Raw genomic sequence first — 17,327 nt, 5'->3', positions numbered from 1 at the left:
ATTACTTATCACGATGACAAACGGTTTTCATATTTACCGATTCTTTGCAATCCCTTTGGCTATAGACACAAATAAGACGCGGAAAAGTTTATATTTCTCTTATTGCTCTCTGGTTTAGTTCGTCGTGGAAATCTGTACTGAGCAGACGTGTATCATGTCGATTGAATTAAAACTTGGTGATTTAGTTTGGTATGTAGTAGAAACTGACTTTATATGAGCTATTTGGTGTATAAAAATATTTTCCGGGTTTGTAATGTGGTATATTTGCTTGTTTCAGGGCTAAAATGAAGGGTTTCAGCCCATGGCCCGGCCGGGTGAGTTTCTTGTTACGCTATTTAGAAGTATTAAAACTATCAGTTACTGTTCAAAACAACAAGAATAATCTAAATTGTATATATAGTTGAATGTTTGTATATGAAAATTGTCATTTTATCAACAAACGGATTATAGCGGGAAATTTTGGGTGTGTGGTTAGAGGACGCTATGTGTTCACTGGAATGAAAGTAGCGTGCAACGTTTGAATCCGAAAAACAATACATAAAACTGGTTGAATACTGCCAAGTAAGATCAACCCTTATTTGTAAACAATTGCGACATAAGTCCTCCCTTTCGCACTTTTCCCTTATGTTGGTGGTGGGAGAGGGATGGAAAGAGGGATATTTATTTCCCGTCACGTACGGACAAATGCCGCGCATTGTACTATACTATCAGCATTTTATTTGTCCTAAAGATATACTTACTTTACTTTTTTATGTTCAATTAATTATTATGGACCCCATATCTATAAATCAAAATATAACACTTAAAAGGTTTGTTCTGAAAAATAATATTTAAGATTTAGTTGAAGGTGTGTTGTACAATTTTTTGAGCTGAGTAATTAGTATGTTAATATTTAAATTTTAACAGCAATAAGATGATAGCGATGCACAAAAATCTGTCTACTGAAGCACCATTGCCATATGTCATGCCATGAAAATCTTTTTGGATTATACTTTAATTTTGTTAATTAATAAACCTGTTCCAACAAAGTTTAATACTGCAGCTAATGGCGGCACTTGAATAAATAATTTACAATTGTGACTTTAATAATTAGTTAGGACATTCTAAAACTTCACATTTCCCGTCTTTCAGGTAGCCATTCCTACTCCAGAACTAAAGCCGCCCAAGAAGGCAAATAACATGCAGTGTATCTACTTCTTCGGGACAAATAATTAGTAAGTATTCCTTGATAATTGTGAATTGATTGACCAAGACTTAGGAGTAATACATATATCTTACTCCTTAGAATGGTTGGTGGTGGTAACCATGTGTGGCTCGAGTCCAGATCTACTACAGTCACATCTATTTCTGCATAATAACAGCAGTGCTATGTGCTGCTGTTTCTGCTTTGAAGAGTGTGGTAAGGGAGACATATATCTGGGGTGTTCAAAAAAGTAGTCATCAGACATAGCAATCCATCTTTTGCCTATCTCAGGAAGGAACCAAACTTATATGGTGTTGATTGCAGATGTCCATGGGCAGCCACTTATCAGATGAACTCCAAGCTCGTTTGCTAATATGAGATTCAAAAAAATAAGGGAATGATTGCAGTCGATAACAATATTTATGATTAAATGAATTATGGATCCTTCATCCCTATTGTCCATATGTCCATATGTCTATCCAGCAGATGTAGGGTGCTCCAACATGCTGCTCGAATACATAATGGTGGACGATGCTACGTCGAACTCATCATAGATAGTTTTTAAAACACCCATAGTACTCCTAGCTTAAAGACTAGTGGAATATTCCTCAAGTGGGATTGGGATTAATTAGGGAGATACCACTGCCATACCTAAGTTTAGGGTAAAGCAGTTCTTGTGTTTCTGTGGAAGGGTGTGGACTTACATAGTGATTAGGTCTTAGACCTCAGGAGTGCTAATGCATCTTAGATGGGCTTCAGGTGGAACTCTTATTCCATATGAAGTTGATTACAGATGTACAATTGGTAGCTTCTCCTCCAAAGTATTACTGGCAATTAAAAGCTATCCAAGAGCAATTCCAAAGCATTCTAAGGCTTACGGCGAGTCATGGATATGTCTAAGCCTGGTTTGGATTGGATCCTACTTGGGGTTTCTCAACGCTTGAGTACCAAGTAGAAATGTTTCTGTCTTATTACACCTTTCACAGACCAGAATTGAAGGTGGTAGTACCCTTTGTGGTTCGACTCTGTCGGCACCACCGCCACATCTGTTTCTGCCTAATAACACCAGTGTTAGGCACTGCTGTGTTCCGGTGTGAAGGGTGTGGTAAGGGAGATATACTTTTTCGAGGCGTTCCAGCTTAGTCCTCAGGGGTAGCGGCGCATCTGAGGCCGACCACAGGTAGGAATATCTAATCCTATCTGGGGTTCATTACAGATGTCCATGGGCGCCAGTAGCCACTTACCATCAGGTGGACTGCATGCTCGTCTGCTATTCCTATATTATAAAAAAAAAATACCAAAGCACTTGATACTTAAATTACAAGGCAATTGTATGCATAAATTCTTCTACCAGATTTAAAGTTAATTACTGAAGGTGACTGCCATTTTTTTAAATTTAGAAGTAGCAAATGATCATGCACTCTACCTGATAGTGGCTACTGCCATCCATCCCACTGTAATCAACCCAACCTCAGATATGATTCCCACCTGTTGCCAGCCACAGGTGTGTTGCAACCACTGTTAAGAATGTCTCCTTCAAGCTACAGTGGCAGAATCACGTGATCTGATCTCTTTATTTTAGTCTGTTATTAGATAAAAATTTAAAAATGATCATTGTACATAGAATATTATATTAATTAAGCATAAGAATACATAATTAAAATAAGTAATAATACATGCAAAATAAAACAAAATGGCTATAAGTCGCCCATACAAAATAGCGAGGGCTTAAAGATGAAGAAAGAGATTAGTTAAAAAAAAAAGCTACAGTGGCACTTATCACTGCTAGCATTACTCATATAACGACAGTCCTACACCTATATAACGTTCATCACAGATACATTCCTTCCCCTAAAGATCTCTTAAGAGTCTCTAAAGAGTCTTAATAGGCACCTTTTCAACTGAAGCCAGATACTACACAATAACTTTGTCAATGTTGAATGTTTTACTACTACCATACTTTGTGATTTGACTACTGTCACCCCAATTTACCTAATTTTCATATGCTGCTGTGATGCGTTTTGAATGGTGTGTTAGGCAGGATCTTCACCTTCACAATTTTTCTTTCAGGGGTAGCAAAGCACTGACCTTATTCAGGTAGGACTCTAATTCTATTTGGGGTTGATTAGATGTTCATGAGTGTCATTGGCTACTTACCACTTAAATATTATAAAACAAATTACCACCCTTACCTTAACACAATGTTTACAATAACTTTCTTTCCAACAGTGCTTGGATAGAAGAGCACAACATCAAACCATACCAGGAGCACAAAGACCAATTGATCAAGTCCTGCAAGACCGCAGCCTTCAAGGAAGCTGTCAATCAGATTGAAGAGTACATTGAGAATCCAGAGGTGAGTGCCACTCCTGTAATTATCCAATTGATTTCTAGAGGGGATCTATTATACCTGTGGGATCTTAAGTCAAAAAGACTGATAGGGTAAGATTTTTTTATGTGTAACATCCTGTGTTAAAGATAATTAATTTGTAACAAAATGGATTGTAAATTAAATAAGCTAAAAAAAATTGTGGCTAATGATTGATATTGTTATTCTTATTTCAAAAATACCAAATAAACTTTAGATTAGATTTCAATAAAGACAATGTTTTGCCAATAAGTTTTCAATTTCAATTGATTCTAAATTTAACTTCAAATTAAAATTTTACTAAAAATTTTCATCTTTACTACATGTATATAAATTTTACCATCCAGTCCACTTCTAGACAAAGATCTGTCAAAAAGCATGCCATTAAGTGTCATCTACAGCTTCCTCAACTACCTAATTTCAGTAGTCATTTTAAAGTACTCCAAAATATTGTCACATCAATTTATAATCTTTTGTCCCATAACAAAAGTGTTTTGTGTTGCCATCTTCTAGTTGGTAAAGTAAGAACCATGGGAACTCGTTGTCTCCATAAGTCTCCAATTTTACTTGGATTTCACATGTCAATGGGCGTAAGTCACCGCTCTCCCATCAATTTGACTTAATATTTTGTTCTTCTTGCATTTTATGACAAGTTTGCTGCAAATAACTAAAAGGCATGCATTAGGTTGACAGCGTCACTTAACGATTAACCGTCGAAGAGTCAACGTACCCTGATGATGCTCCGTTTTGGAGCGAAACACGTGTTGGTGGTGTATATTTTTAATTTTTTGCATCTGCACGCATCCTTTGTAGGAGGGAGGGTGGTACATACTGCATGGTTTAAAATATATACCATCATACATATTTGTAGCGGATTGTTGCGAAGTAGTTTTAATCTCAATTTTATGCAAATAACTGTTTACTAATGATACATCGTTATTTTAGAAATTCGGTGACCTGGACGATCACGCTCGCAATCCTGAGGAGGAGTTCGATAAGCTGAAAGATGTAATGGACGAAGACAGCTCAGAAGACAAGGAGGAGAAGACAGAAGACGGCGCTGCACCAACACCTGAAATCAAGAAGAAAAGTTCCACTCCTAAGGTAACATTCGAGTATACAAAATTATATGAATTTCAGGTATTTTTACGTTATAAAGCAGTGATAGCCTAGTGGTTATGAAACTCGGCCTCTGTATCGAGGGGTCCGAGGTTCAAATCCCAGGCAGCCACCTCTGATTTTCCAAAGTTATGTGCGTATAAGAAATTAATTATCACTTGCTAAACGGTGAAGGAAAACATCGTGAGGAAACCTGCATGCCTGAGAGATTTATAAAAAAAACTTCAAAGGAATGTGAGGTCTACCAATACACACTTGGCCAGCGTGGTGGATTATGGACTAATCCTTCTCATTCTGAGAGGAGACCCGTGCGTTGTGGTTCGACTCCGGCGGCACCACCGCCACACCCAATTCTGCTTAATAACAGCAGTGTCCTGCCCCGCTGCTTTTCCCGAGCGTTCCAGCTTAGTTCTCAGAGGTAGCGGCGCATCTGTGGCCGACTTCAGGTAGGAGCATCCAATCGTATCTGGGGTTGATTACAGTAACTATGATATAAATGATGCACTCCTATATAATATAAAAAAAATTTCAACTGTCATGTCGATTCGCGTGATAGAGTGCTTATAGTCCGCGTAAAACTGCTAGTCCGCTCTGAATATAGAAATGAATCGCATTACCATAGTAAATTGTATGACTATACCTGCTGGCAACAACTTCAGAGCGGACTAGCAGTTTGGCACGGACTGTTCTATACTGACATCCAACATGCATTGGGTTCCAGATGCCCAACAAAATTATCGGAAAGATGAATTTTGATTTCTGATACACACATACACACACACACCCAGGCTCATCTAGGTATGTGTGTGTGTATTCTTCTTTGTGTGTCCATGGCATCTACGACTTAGGAAAAACCTAGTGTGGAGCTAAGTGTGGAACGCGTTATTTATTTATGTCATTGGTCTTAGCACCTTAGCAGCAGTGACTTGAAGGAATCTTGTAAAGTATAAAATACACTTGAAGATTGCAATGATGGTGTTCCTTTAAAAAAATATTATAGAAGTTAGCTTAGTTTAATAAATAATAGAGTCTTACCAAGTTATAGGTTTTTTTATAATGTTAGAGTAGCAGACGAGCATGCAGTCTACCTGATGGTAAGTGGATACTGCCGCCCAATGATATCTGTAATCTAAAACAGGTAAGATTAGATTCCTACCCGAGGTCGGCCACAGATGCGCCGCTACCACTGAAGACTAAGCTAGAATACCTCGGATAAGTATGTTTCCCTTACACTTTACCTTACACCACCGCCACATCGATTTCACGCCACTGCCTCATAACAGCAGTGTTGAGCGCTGCTGTGTTCTGGTTTGAAGGGTGTGGGGAGGGAGGGTAAGGGAGTCATACTTTTCCGAGGCGTTCCAGCTTAGTCCTCAGGGGTAGCGGCGCATCTGTGGCCGACCTCAGGTAGGAATATCAAATCCTATTTGGGGTTGATTACGTATGTCCGTGAGCGACAGTAGCCACTTACCATCTACCATCAGGTGGACTGCATGCTTGTCTGCTACTCCTATATTATAAAATAATAATAATAATAATAAACAAAAACTGATACTTGTACCCCCTAATTAAAGGATAGGATTTCTTATCGTTCGTAAAAGTCACACCCATTCAGCTTGTGCATAAGATTTCCTCAGAGAGAATTTCCTGTCTGAGCAAGTATACAAAGGAGAGCAAAAATATCCCTTGCATTTTTAAAATTATATTATGAGAAATAGGTTAGGAGCCTTTTCAACAGTGTGGCTTCAGCGCGATGGTAAATCCGGATTAGTCGACAGTAATCCGTTTTTGCCACTAATACAGCCAGATGTCGTATGATTCTTTTTAATAATTTTAACCCCTTCAATAAAGTACATGTTGATTATTGTGCCATTTGACTTATAAATACTAATTTATCATTGGTCATCCATTCAATAAGTGTCTTTGGCCGGCTTTGGACGCGGACTGCTTCATTACAATATTTCGCATGGAAAAATTATAATCTAATAAAACTGCTTATTTTTTAAACTAAGATAAAAATGTACGTTTATTTCGGATACAAGATATACTCCTTCTGGCAATCACATTAGTCTATTTAGTGTAATCTTCATTCACCCTTACAAATATTATTAATTTAACCAAGGGCAAAAGTTAAATTTGTATCCAGGAATAGTCCACGAAGAAAAACGTATAAATTGACTTTGCCGCTTAGGAAGTAGGTCTGTGAATGAACGGTATCTGTATTCAAATCTTATAAAAATGGTCTACCAAACTTTAAAATGACCAAGTTTCGAACCTTGATTGACAAAAATTGGTTAGGATTCATAAATTGTCACCCAACCGGCCTAAGTCGTTACAAATGCAGCAACTTTGACATTTTATTTCTAGGTCAGATTTATTTTTAAAGTGTCTGGATCGATTGAATTTCTAATGGTGACGAGAAAGACATGATGCAATAGTCACACGACCCTTAGTTCTCACGGGTAGTAAAGTAACTGACGACCCGCGTGGCGGAGCGGTCACCATACCGGTTTGACGCGAAGATGGTCCTGAGTTCGATCTCCGGCCAGACAGATATCTTAATGATGAATTCACTTTGAGTCTGCGTTTTTTTTTAATTAGTCCATGAAAGTAAAGTGTGTTAAGTGCCATTGTATAAATATTTTTTTTAAAGATGCGTGTTAGTTAGGAGTAGTGTTAGGAGTTTCTTTTGCCGCTTCTTCTCCATAACGAAACACTTTGTGAAGTGGTGGTACTTGTATTGACATTCAAAAAGTGCTCTGTAAAGCACTTATTTTGAATAAATGAAATTGATTTGATTTGAAGTGTCCATGGCACCCACGACACAGGGAATCCTAGTGTGGGGCTGTGAGTTTAGAAAGCGAAAGCGTCTGTGGCCAACGTGGCTGCAGCTGCCACTTATCATTAAGTGCCCTGGTCGTTTACCACTTCTATAATATTTAGAAAAATCGAACTTAATAAAAGCAAAGTACATATGAAGCTGCTAGAACCGTAATTTAAAAATGTTGTATAGTCCGCGTAAAACTGCTAGTCCGCTTTGAATATAGAAATGCATCGTGTCGCCATAGTAAATTGTATGACTACACCTCCTCGCAACAACTGCAAAGTGGACTATACACTTTTACTTTTCTCCATATTGTAAATCATGTTTTTGTAGTTAGGCTATTCTGGTTCTAACAGCCTCATATTTATTTCTCATTTTGTCACCTATTCAGCGTCTGAGATGATATACATTTTATCACACAATTATTTGTTAATTCGGAAATCAAAGATAGGACACCAACAAGTACCTATCCTTATGTATATTTTTACAATACGTTATTTAATATTTTAACGGCAAGTATGGTTTGGCAATAATGGCAACGAGAAAAGGAAGATGTCACTTATCTTAAACATCCGATATTTCCTGGAGTCTTATAGCCTAGAATTAGGAAAGATCACATCATGGCGCTCGTCCTATCATTAACTCATTGCTGTCTCTATACTGGACCCTCTAGATAAAGCTCAGACAACTATGCTGGACTCTCAGATTAGGTTCAGTCCACTATACTAGTCTTTTTAGGGTTCCGTACCCAAAGGGTAAAAACGGAACCCTATTACTAAGATTTCGCTGTCTGTCCGTCTGTCACAGGGCTATATCTCCGGAACCGTAATATATTGACACATGATTTTTTTACAGAGGATGCATAACGTTGGCCGCTATAACAACAAATACTAAAAATAAAATAAATTTGAATATTAAAGAGGGTGTCCATACAACAAACCGGATTTTTTCGGCATTTTTCGATCTAACTACCGTTCACCTCATGGTAAGTGGCTACAGCTACTAATAGACATCCGTAATCAACCCCGGACCTTCCTACCTATTGGCCAGAAATGCGTGACTACTCTTCAGGACAAGGTTGAAACATCTCAGTTATGTCTCCCTTACTATACCCTTCAAACCCGAACACAGCAGCGTTTAACACTGCTGTTATGAAGCAGAAATAGGTGTGGTGGTGGTGCCGCCAGAGTCTAACCACAAAGGGTTCTACAACCTTTGTGGTTAGACTCTGGTACAACAACAAAATATTGCTTAAGTCAGCCAGAAAAGTGTGTACCTTGATAATGATTTGTCAACTTACACACTTTTCTGGCTGACTTATATGGCAATATTTTCGCTGTTACAAGCTTATGTTGGTTAAGGCTGATTTAAGCCTCTACCGAGCGTTATTAATAAAATCAATTACGCTATCTATTCGTCGTCAACCCATAACTGTCCCACTGCTGGCCCGGATCTCCGCAAAGTGAGAGGAGTGTAGGCTATACCCCACTGCGCTGCGGCGCGCGAAATTCGAATTGGTCTTTTAAAGACTCAAGTGTGCCTGTTTCGCACAGATACATTGCCAAATCTGAGGACTAATGGAATGCATCATATAAGTATTTCTGCCTTACCCCACACCCTTCACATCAGAATACAGCATCTACAGGATTCGATAATCCTATCTGGAGTCGATTACAGTTGTTCACGGGCGCCAGTAGCCACTTACCATCAAGTGGACTGCATGCTCGTCTGCTACTCCATATTATAAAAAAAAGAGTTAATTACAGATGTGTATGGCCAGCAATGTCTACTTGCCATGATTTGGATTTGGATTACATGTGTTTAGTTCGCGCCAAACTGCTAGTCCGCTCTACTCCGCTCTGATGTTGTTGCGAGCAGGTGTAGTCATACAATTTGCTATGGCGATGGCTATATTCATTTCATGGCTTCATTTCTTCATTCATATGGCGATATTCAGAGCGGACTTACAGTTTTACGCGTACTATAATTGTGTATGTACTCTTTAAAATTCGTCAATCTAATTGTTTTGAAACTAGGTATGCATGATTCTTTTGTTTTAAGGATTAACGTCGCGCCTCGTTTTAGGGTTCCGTATTATTTATACATTCGAGCCTTTATAATTTTTATCAAAATGGTGTAAAGCAGGAGATAATGGATGCAGATGTATATGCTGGATAATGGATGTACATGGATGGATGCAGGATGTAATGGTGTAATTTCAAAGGGGTGAAATGATAACTTGTAGAAAAGGCCACTATGTCAGCGTCGAGTGCTCACTTCCGCGGATACGTCATGTTATTAAAAATAGATACATCAAATATGAACTGATTGAACTGATTCTCTTTTTAACCGACTTCATATTGATTTGGTTTTCTTGGCATATTTATCTATACTATAATATAATATTATAAAGAGGAAAACTTTGTTTGTTTGATTGTAATGAATAATCTCAAAAACTACTGGACCCATTTTAAAAATTCTTTCACCATTCGAAAGCTACATTATCCACGAGTAACATAGGCTATATTTTATATGAAATATATTTGATAAATAGATTTTGAGGCGGTACAAAGTGTGCCAGGTCAGCTAGTATTTAATTTAGTTGAATGCATCGTAGACGTGTTAAACAAATATACTTCTGATGTAGAATGCATTTTTAGGTTTCAAGAGTGTAATCAGGCAAGTAGTAATACGTCCTAATTTAGATCTTATTGCTAGAAGATTAAGGTAAGGTTGGGTATAGAAGTGGCAGTTACCACTAACATCAGACTAGCTGTACGCTTGCTTCCTGCTTCCATTACTTAAAGAAAGTAGATAGCAATCTTAATTACTGTCCTTAGGGATATAATATAAATGGAGACAAATATTCTTGTGAAATGTTCTAACTTAATCTTAACTTACAAACTATCTATAAGTGATAGATTTTACTTAGGATTAGGAGGTTAATTGCTATTATCGGCTTCATCGTCAATGAAATCGATAAGATTCTTGTGTAGTAAAATAAAATAACCAAAAACATTGTGATTACTATCATGAAGCGTATCAATCATCGTGGTGTAACCACAACCATTCACCCTTCTCAATATTTATAGATACGTTTGGGCATTTCAAAGGTGAAGCCTATAAAACGGTCGTCGTCCGCGGGGCTAAAGGCGACGCCGCGGAAGCGCATGAAGAGCCACCTCTCCCGCTCCTACACCGACAGCGATATGGCCAACGACAAGCCGTCCATGCTGAACCACTCCTTCTCCAAGAAATCAAGCTTGCTTCAACGCCCCTCCAATATATTGAGACCGGTAAGTTGGTAGCATACTAGTATGTACGGCTTAATTACGTGTACTCTAGCGGCTTAAGAGGGGGGAGGGGCCGCCCCGGGCCTCCGACCTAGGGGGGGCCTCCAACCAAAGTTGCTAAAAAAAGGTTGTCAGAAACAAACTATGAAAGGTGTATCCGTCAGCGAAAAAAAGGTCACAGGCGATCCTTTTACACTGAGGCCTGCATTCGACTTTCCGCCCCGGGCCTCCGACGACCTTAGTCCGCCACTGTATGTGTATGACATATTTGGGCAAAGTTCGTTAAAAAGATAAATATAATTTTTTATTACATAATTTAAGCAAAGAATGGCATGTAAGTGGTAATATATCTACTGGAATTAGAAATACGAAAGTTAGGTTGTACTTTGTTTGTTCCACTTTTATACGTTAGGTTATCAATGAATCTTCATGAATTAGCAGAAATATAATCTGATTATTATTTTTCATTAGTATTCATCACTGATCAAATGGTTTTAATGTTTAAATAATGTATAATTTTATCAATATTTATTATACTCTTCTCATTACGGATCTTTCAATTCTTCCAAGAAAAAGAATCTCTTTAAGTAAAATAAATATGTGCCTATTTGATTAAAAATACGAAAGTCAGCCAATAAAAGATTTACTTACGTAATAATACCATAAAGTCTGCCTCAATCTCTTGATATTTCACGGGACACCCACACTTAGTAAGTGGGTAGATATATTCTTAGAATTCTAATAAATGTTGTATTTGTAGTACAAAAACGATATGATAATGTCAGTTTTCACTGATTACATAATAAGGGGATATTATGTACTACAATTTTTACTACAATTTTTCAAATTATAGCTTAGAGTAGACTATCAGGTCAAAAATGTAAACCTTTGACAGTCTTGTAAAACCATTATATTATTGTGAAAGTAACATCAAAACCAGTGTTGTACTATACAGTTGTTTGGCAACAGTGTTTTGCAGCTTTCAGGGTTAGCGAAGTGTTAAGAATATGGTTTATAGTTTACCCTTTTCTATATAGCCATCTTAACTGCTTCCTGGTTTCACGATTTGAAAATCTCAACAAAAAATTTTCCATACATACTATTGTCTCTATACTTAAAGGTATAATATACCCTTTGTGCTTCGACTCCGGCGGCACCACCGCCACACCTATTTCTGCCTCATAACAGCAGGGTTAAGTGCTGCTGTGTTCTGGTTCGAAGGGTGTGGTAAGGCAGACATACTTTTCCGAGGCTTTCCAGCTTAGTCCTCAGGGGTAGCGGCGCATCTGTGGCCGACCTCAGGTAGGAATATCTAATTCTATCTGGGGTTGATTACAGATGTCCATGGGCGGCAGTAGTCACTTAACATCAGGTGGACTGCGTGTTCGTCTGCTACTCCTATATTATAAAAAAAAAACTTTGTTTCTAAAAAAAGCTTTGTTTTTTTTTGTGAGATGAACAAATTCTATTATCGCCTATATTTTCCAGGACACGCCCCCTCTGGATTTAGAGAATGTTTCGGAGACGCTGCTGGAGAAGAATATCAAGGCGAGCGAGATGAAGTTCGGCTTCCTCGGACTCGGCATCATGGGCTCGGGTATCGTGAAGAATCTTCTCAACTCCGGCCACAAGGTGGTCGTGTGGAACCGCACCGGGGCTAAGGTTAGTGATATGTTTATGATAATATCATCTTGCTTCTTTGGAAGAATAACGGCACCAGTAAAAAAGGTAATTTTCCAGGAGGAACAGTCTAAAATTAAACAACTGTTTGTTTCGAAATATTTAAATAAGAATTAAAATAATGATAAATACAATTATAAGTAGTTATTTATGCAACCACAGTGTTGTTATAACACATTAAAATAGGAAATATTTGGGATTAAATTGTATCTTTAACAGAAAAAGCTTTTGAGTCGTGCCATTATTCTTGTAAAGCAGCTAAATATGTTGCTTGTCGTACGGTCGAGAACTTGATTAGTTCGGCAGTTTTCATCGTGCAATGACGACCCTTGTGGCAGAGCAGTCGCCATACTGGTGTACGTGCAGAGGGCTGAACCCTCTGGTTTGATCCTTGGCGAAACAGACATATAAATGATGAATTTAAATTTTTTTGAGAGTCTGCATGTTGTATTCTTTGTGTCACAGTGAATCTTATTGTGGAGCTGTAAGTGGAAAGTCTTGAATATTTTATATTTGATTTTTACAATTGAATTTAGCTATGTGGCTAGTTTCTGTAAAAAAATAATTGGTCAGTTTACGTAAAGGTGAATGTTTTTTGTAAGTTTTCAGGTACTCGAAACGTATAAAATCTTATTTGATTATCATTTCTCTGATATGTAGTAATTTGAAAATATCAACTGATAGTTTCGTAGTAGTGTGTAACAGCTCTTCAAAGTTAGCCTTTTCTTCCTATATTTAGACTAAGAAGTTTGCTTATCAGGGGGCTTTTTAATAGGACAGCCAAAAGATGTTACATTATATCTTCAACTTCATAGGATACTTCATAGTCCCACCTTATAAAATTAGATATTTAAAAGTCAAGTTTATTACAACAGTAGGAAGTAGGTAGGAATCTTTATTTTAGGAGTTCTTGTTTTACTTTTTTATTTTTCAGTACATATATAATTACGTTTTTTGATGTTCATATTGCCTGGATGATAGATAGTAAATGAAATTATCATAAACTTTTATACTCCGCATTTTGAGGTTGAAAACTTGGAATAAACCGTTTCTAGAATACGCTATAATAGTTACTTTTATTCGTTTCAATTATATTTAGTGGCGATGATGTTAATGTAGGTACAGATTTAAAATAATACATTCAATAAACTTTATTTAATTTTTTTATCCGTTAAGAGGTCAATGTTATTTAAATCGCTATATTCTAATAACATTCTCATTACATTAGCGAAGCGAGGGATAAAATAAACAATTACTAATAGGATTTTGCAAAAATACTTGAAATAATTATCTTTATTAGCAGCTAAGCAGCCATATGCATAATTATTTATTTTATAAAATTTCCTAATGTAGGTATATTTTTATTAGTATTAGCAGTACTTTATAAATGGTTAAATTTAAAGTTATTATTTTTTGTAAGTTTTTATCATTTTTTTATTAAATAATGCACATACTAAGCTCCATTCACCAATAAAAGCCGCTAAAACATGTAGTTCAATTAACTTGAAACATTTTCCATTTTCATATGTAAATAGTTGCAATACAATATTCATAAAGCTCATTATACTCTACATTATAACATCGGACAAGTATACCTCTTGTACATTTTGCCATAACAACTGACCAGTGGGGTACAAGCCACTTTAGCTTCCATTACTTAATGTAAACCACATTGGATGCAACGTTTTTAAGGTTCCGTATCCAAATTGTTAAAACGGGACCCTGTCACTAAACCTCCGTATTTGACTGTCTGTCATAAGTATCATATCTTCAACCGTAACAAATAAAAATTTAAATTTTTTAGTGTGTGATAATATGGTCGCTATGAAAGCAAATATACAAATAAAATATTTAATCCCTATGCAAGAAAATGGTATTTTTTGACGTTTTTTGGTTTATTTATTAAACCGTAATAGGTAGTAAATTTTCTCAACGTATGTACTTCTGTAGTTGCTATAATATCAAAATAAAAAAAATAAAATTTGGTGATACCGAACCCACCATGGGCGACTTTAACTCGCACTCTGCCATTTTTATATAATCATTGCAATATGCAAGTATGTTAAATAAGTATTACTAATTTCAACCATTTCATTTAGCGCCCAATAAGTGAATCTAAAGATTGACATGAATGCTAACAACGTGAGTGAAATGAAATATGTACTCTATGCATAAGAAGTAGGGTTGTTTTTGCTATTCGATGTAATTACCGCTCGTCTTATTAATTAGTACAAAGTGCAGTTGAAGGTGTCATCTTACATTTACTGTGGACGTCAATAAATGGATCGTGTTCAATTCTTTTCCTCTATCAAATGTAGATACTTAGTAAATTACAAATGTACAAGATGCGCTCAAAAAATATACTTTTTTACGGTCTGGTAAAAATCGTATACGTTAAAAAATATGTTCCTAAGTAACCTTGATTTTTCAATAATTCGCTAGAAATCGTAGGGAATTGCGTATGGATATAGGTACGGCATCAAATTAGATTATTATTTAAAATGGCCAACGTCATTCTCGGTAGGTATCTATTTTTAGTAGTTTCCAAGATTAGCGCGGACGGAGACAAAACATTTTATTTGGATTTCGTGCAAATAAGTAGTTATGAACGTAGAAAATGGTAGTGATTTTTGAATTGCGCATTTATATTACGGTTTTTTTTTAATGTTTTCTCCCCCCCCACCATTTACTTTATGTATATAACAGAATAGCAGCATCGATATATTCTTTGCATATCTGACTAACAGATAAAATTGTTTAAATTAATACTATCTGAAAGCTGAGCTATGTTCGTAGTGGTCGAAATGGTAACTAACGCCCATTGGCATCTCTAACCGACCCTACTCTCTAACAAGAAGAGTACTTGATTTAAGTATCAGCTTCTAAAAAGTAAATGGACCATAGCATATTAGTTCTACACCACAGTTATGATAAAATTGGGGTGGCTATGTCGCCGCCACAGTCTAGCCTCGAACACTATCTTTAGGGCTACTATGTTTAGTACATTAAAGTTGAGCTAAAATAGCTAGGTCATTTCCTAAATATCTAGGTCTTCCCATTTTAACTGTCAATTCAAATTAAAATAGTTTATTTGTATACTATCCAATATTTCCTTTTCTCTGAAACACATTTTAGATAAATAGTTACTTTTTATAGGCATTTGGGCAAATGTCCCAAAAATATTTATTTATAGTTTCCCAAAATTCACCCTTACCAAGTTATAGATTACCAATAGAAAACAATCTTAATTTTGGGGCTTTGTAAATAGTAAGTTGAAATTATTTGATTTTGATAGGGATTCAACTGATTGATAAATAAAAAAATATTAATTTGAGTGAATCGTAAACTTTAATGGGTTTTTATACTACTAAATTAGTAGGTTTTAAGTTAATCTGAAGTTAATGTGATGATACGTCGTTATATAAATTCGTTGATGTTGAAATTTCAACCTTATTATATGACTTTTTCCAAAAATATTTACTAATAGCTTTAGAAAGTATAATAATAACATCAAATTGCCAATATTATGAAAAGTCATGTTTTCAATAACTTCTACTGATATCTTCGTATTTTCTTATCTTGGTATAATGTCTTAGTTTGTTCGATCTAAACATAAAAATACTTAATAGGGTCCCTTATTATTAGTGGTAAACTATCAATCACGCACTTCTAAATTTAACAAATTCTGTGCTCATATTCGTGTCTTCAATTTACTTGTTACTCTTGTACAAAAATATTTTATATACAGTATCGTGGATGGTAAAATTTTCACGAACAACAATATTTTTTCTCTTCTCGTTATGTATTTGGAAAGTAAGATTTCATTAATGAACTATTGCAGTATTAATGTAGTAGAAAGCTGTACTCGCGATAATAGTTCTAAATAGTTCCAAAAATATTTATTATTACTATAACTATATGAATGTCTCGGTTAGTTTAATATTTTTTAATAATATTTATTTTTATGTAACTTTTATATTGTGTGTATCAAATATACTCTTATATTATGTGGGTAAATTTTATGAAACCAATGAATGATGTTTTATATTGTAATTTATTTCATCTTTTAGAAAGTATAGTATAATTAGTACAATTACATATTAAATATATTTGTACCATACATATTGTACATTTAAGTATTTATTCAATCGATTGAGAATAGAATTTTCCGGCCTAAGATATAATTTAATTATCAATTTACAAAACAAGAAGATATTTACTAAACAAGATTTTTTTTAGGTAAATATAATTTATCAATAAAATAGCGAGATAAATTTTATTCAAGGGGATACCAATAAGCTACGCATTTAATTTTTCCCAACAATATTTTTATTTAAAAATTTAGTAACTTTTAACATTTAATTATATATTATTTAATAATTTTGCCTTTAATTTTTTTTATTAATTTAAATTATTAGGTACTTCATTTTAATTATAAATCCTAATCCTTCGTACATAAGTAGAAATCGGAATTATACATTTATATGAAATGGTAATCTGCAAGTCCGTCTATGTGTATGTTGTAGTTGTCTCGGGTCAATAAAATGTTGATAAAACTGTGTGTTTCATTTATGCGGGTGATTATATTGAACTGTATAATTTGTAACGAGTAATGTTGATAAATCGCTAAGTAATTACTCCTACTAGAAGGCAAGTAATGAAATATGAGTTTTTTTTTTTAAATCTACTTTATAAAAAATATTTTTGATATATCTCAAACTATTAGCCATGACTTACGTTATCTTGTATTTAATTGTTGGTAATATTACCTCGGCCGCGGCCATATTGTGTGCTAAGCGGCATTAAGTGTAATGAGTTAAGATAACAAGACATTGCTCATTATTGTTCAGTGTAAATAAA

General features: G+C 35.5%; 1 protein-coding gene across 3 annotated transcripts in view; it reads left to right on the top strand.

The window, feature by feature from the left end:
* The first annotated feature begins 68 nt into the window (after positions 1–68).
* Ndf (Nucleosome-destabilizing factor) overlaps positions 69–17,327 on the top strand; it is an 88,921-nt gene continuing 71,662 nt past the window's right edge. For 2 of the 3 annotated variants that reach the window (XM_073089260.1, XM_073089259.1), the window contains exons 1-7: positions 69–189; positions 278–314; positions 1,132–1,214; positions 3,413–3,539; positions 4,497–4,655; positions 10,587–10,790; positions 12,276–12,449. In XM_073089260.1, the coding sequence (XP_072945361.1) occupies positions 155–189; positions 278–314; positions 1,132–1,214; positions 3,413–3,539; positions 4,497–4,655; positions 10,587–10,790; positions 12,276–12,449 (819 nt within the window). In that variant the 5' untranslated portion in view covers positions 69–154. The remainder of the gene's footprint in view (positions 190–277; positions 315–1,131; positions 1,215–3,412; positions 3,540–4,496; positions 4,656–10,586; positions 10,791–12,275; positions 12,450–17,327) is intronic. The other variant, XM_073089261.1, reaches the window with a different exon arrangement.

Source organism: Epargyreus clarus, unplaced genomic scaffold (assembly GCF_041222505.1).
Source record: "Epargyreus clarus isolate Ecla_fem2 unplaced genomic scaffold, WU_Ecla_fem_2.2 ptg000029l, whole genome shotgun sequence".
Lineage (NCBI taxonomy): Eukaryota > Metazoa > Arthropoda > Insecta > Lepidoptera > Hesperiidae > Epargyreus > Epargyreus clarus.
The sequence above is the reverse complement of the archived record's forward strand: the minus strand, read 5'-3'. Positions and strand labels throughout refer to the sequence as shown.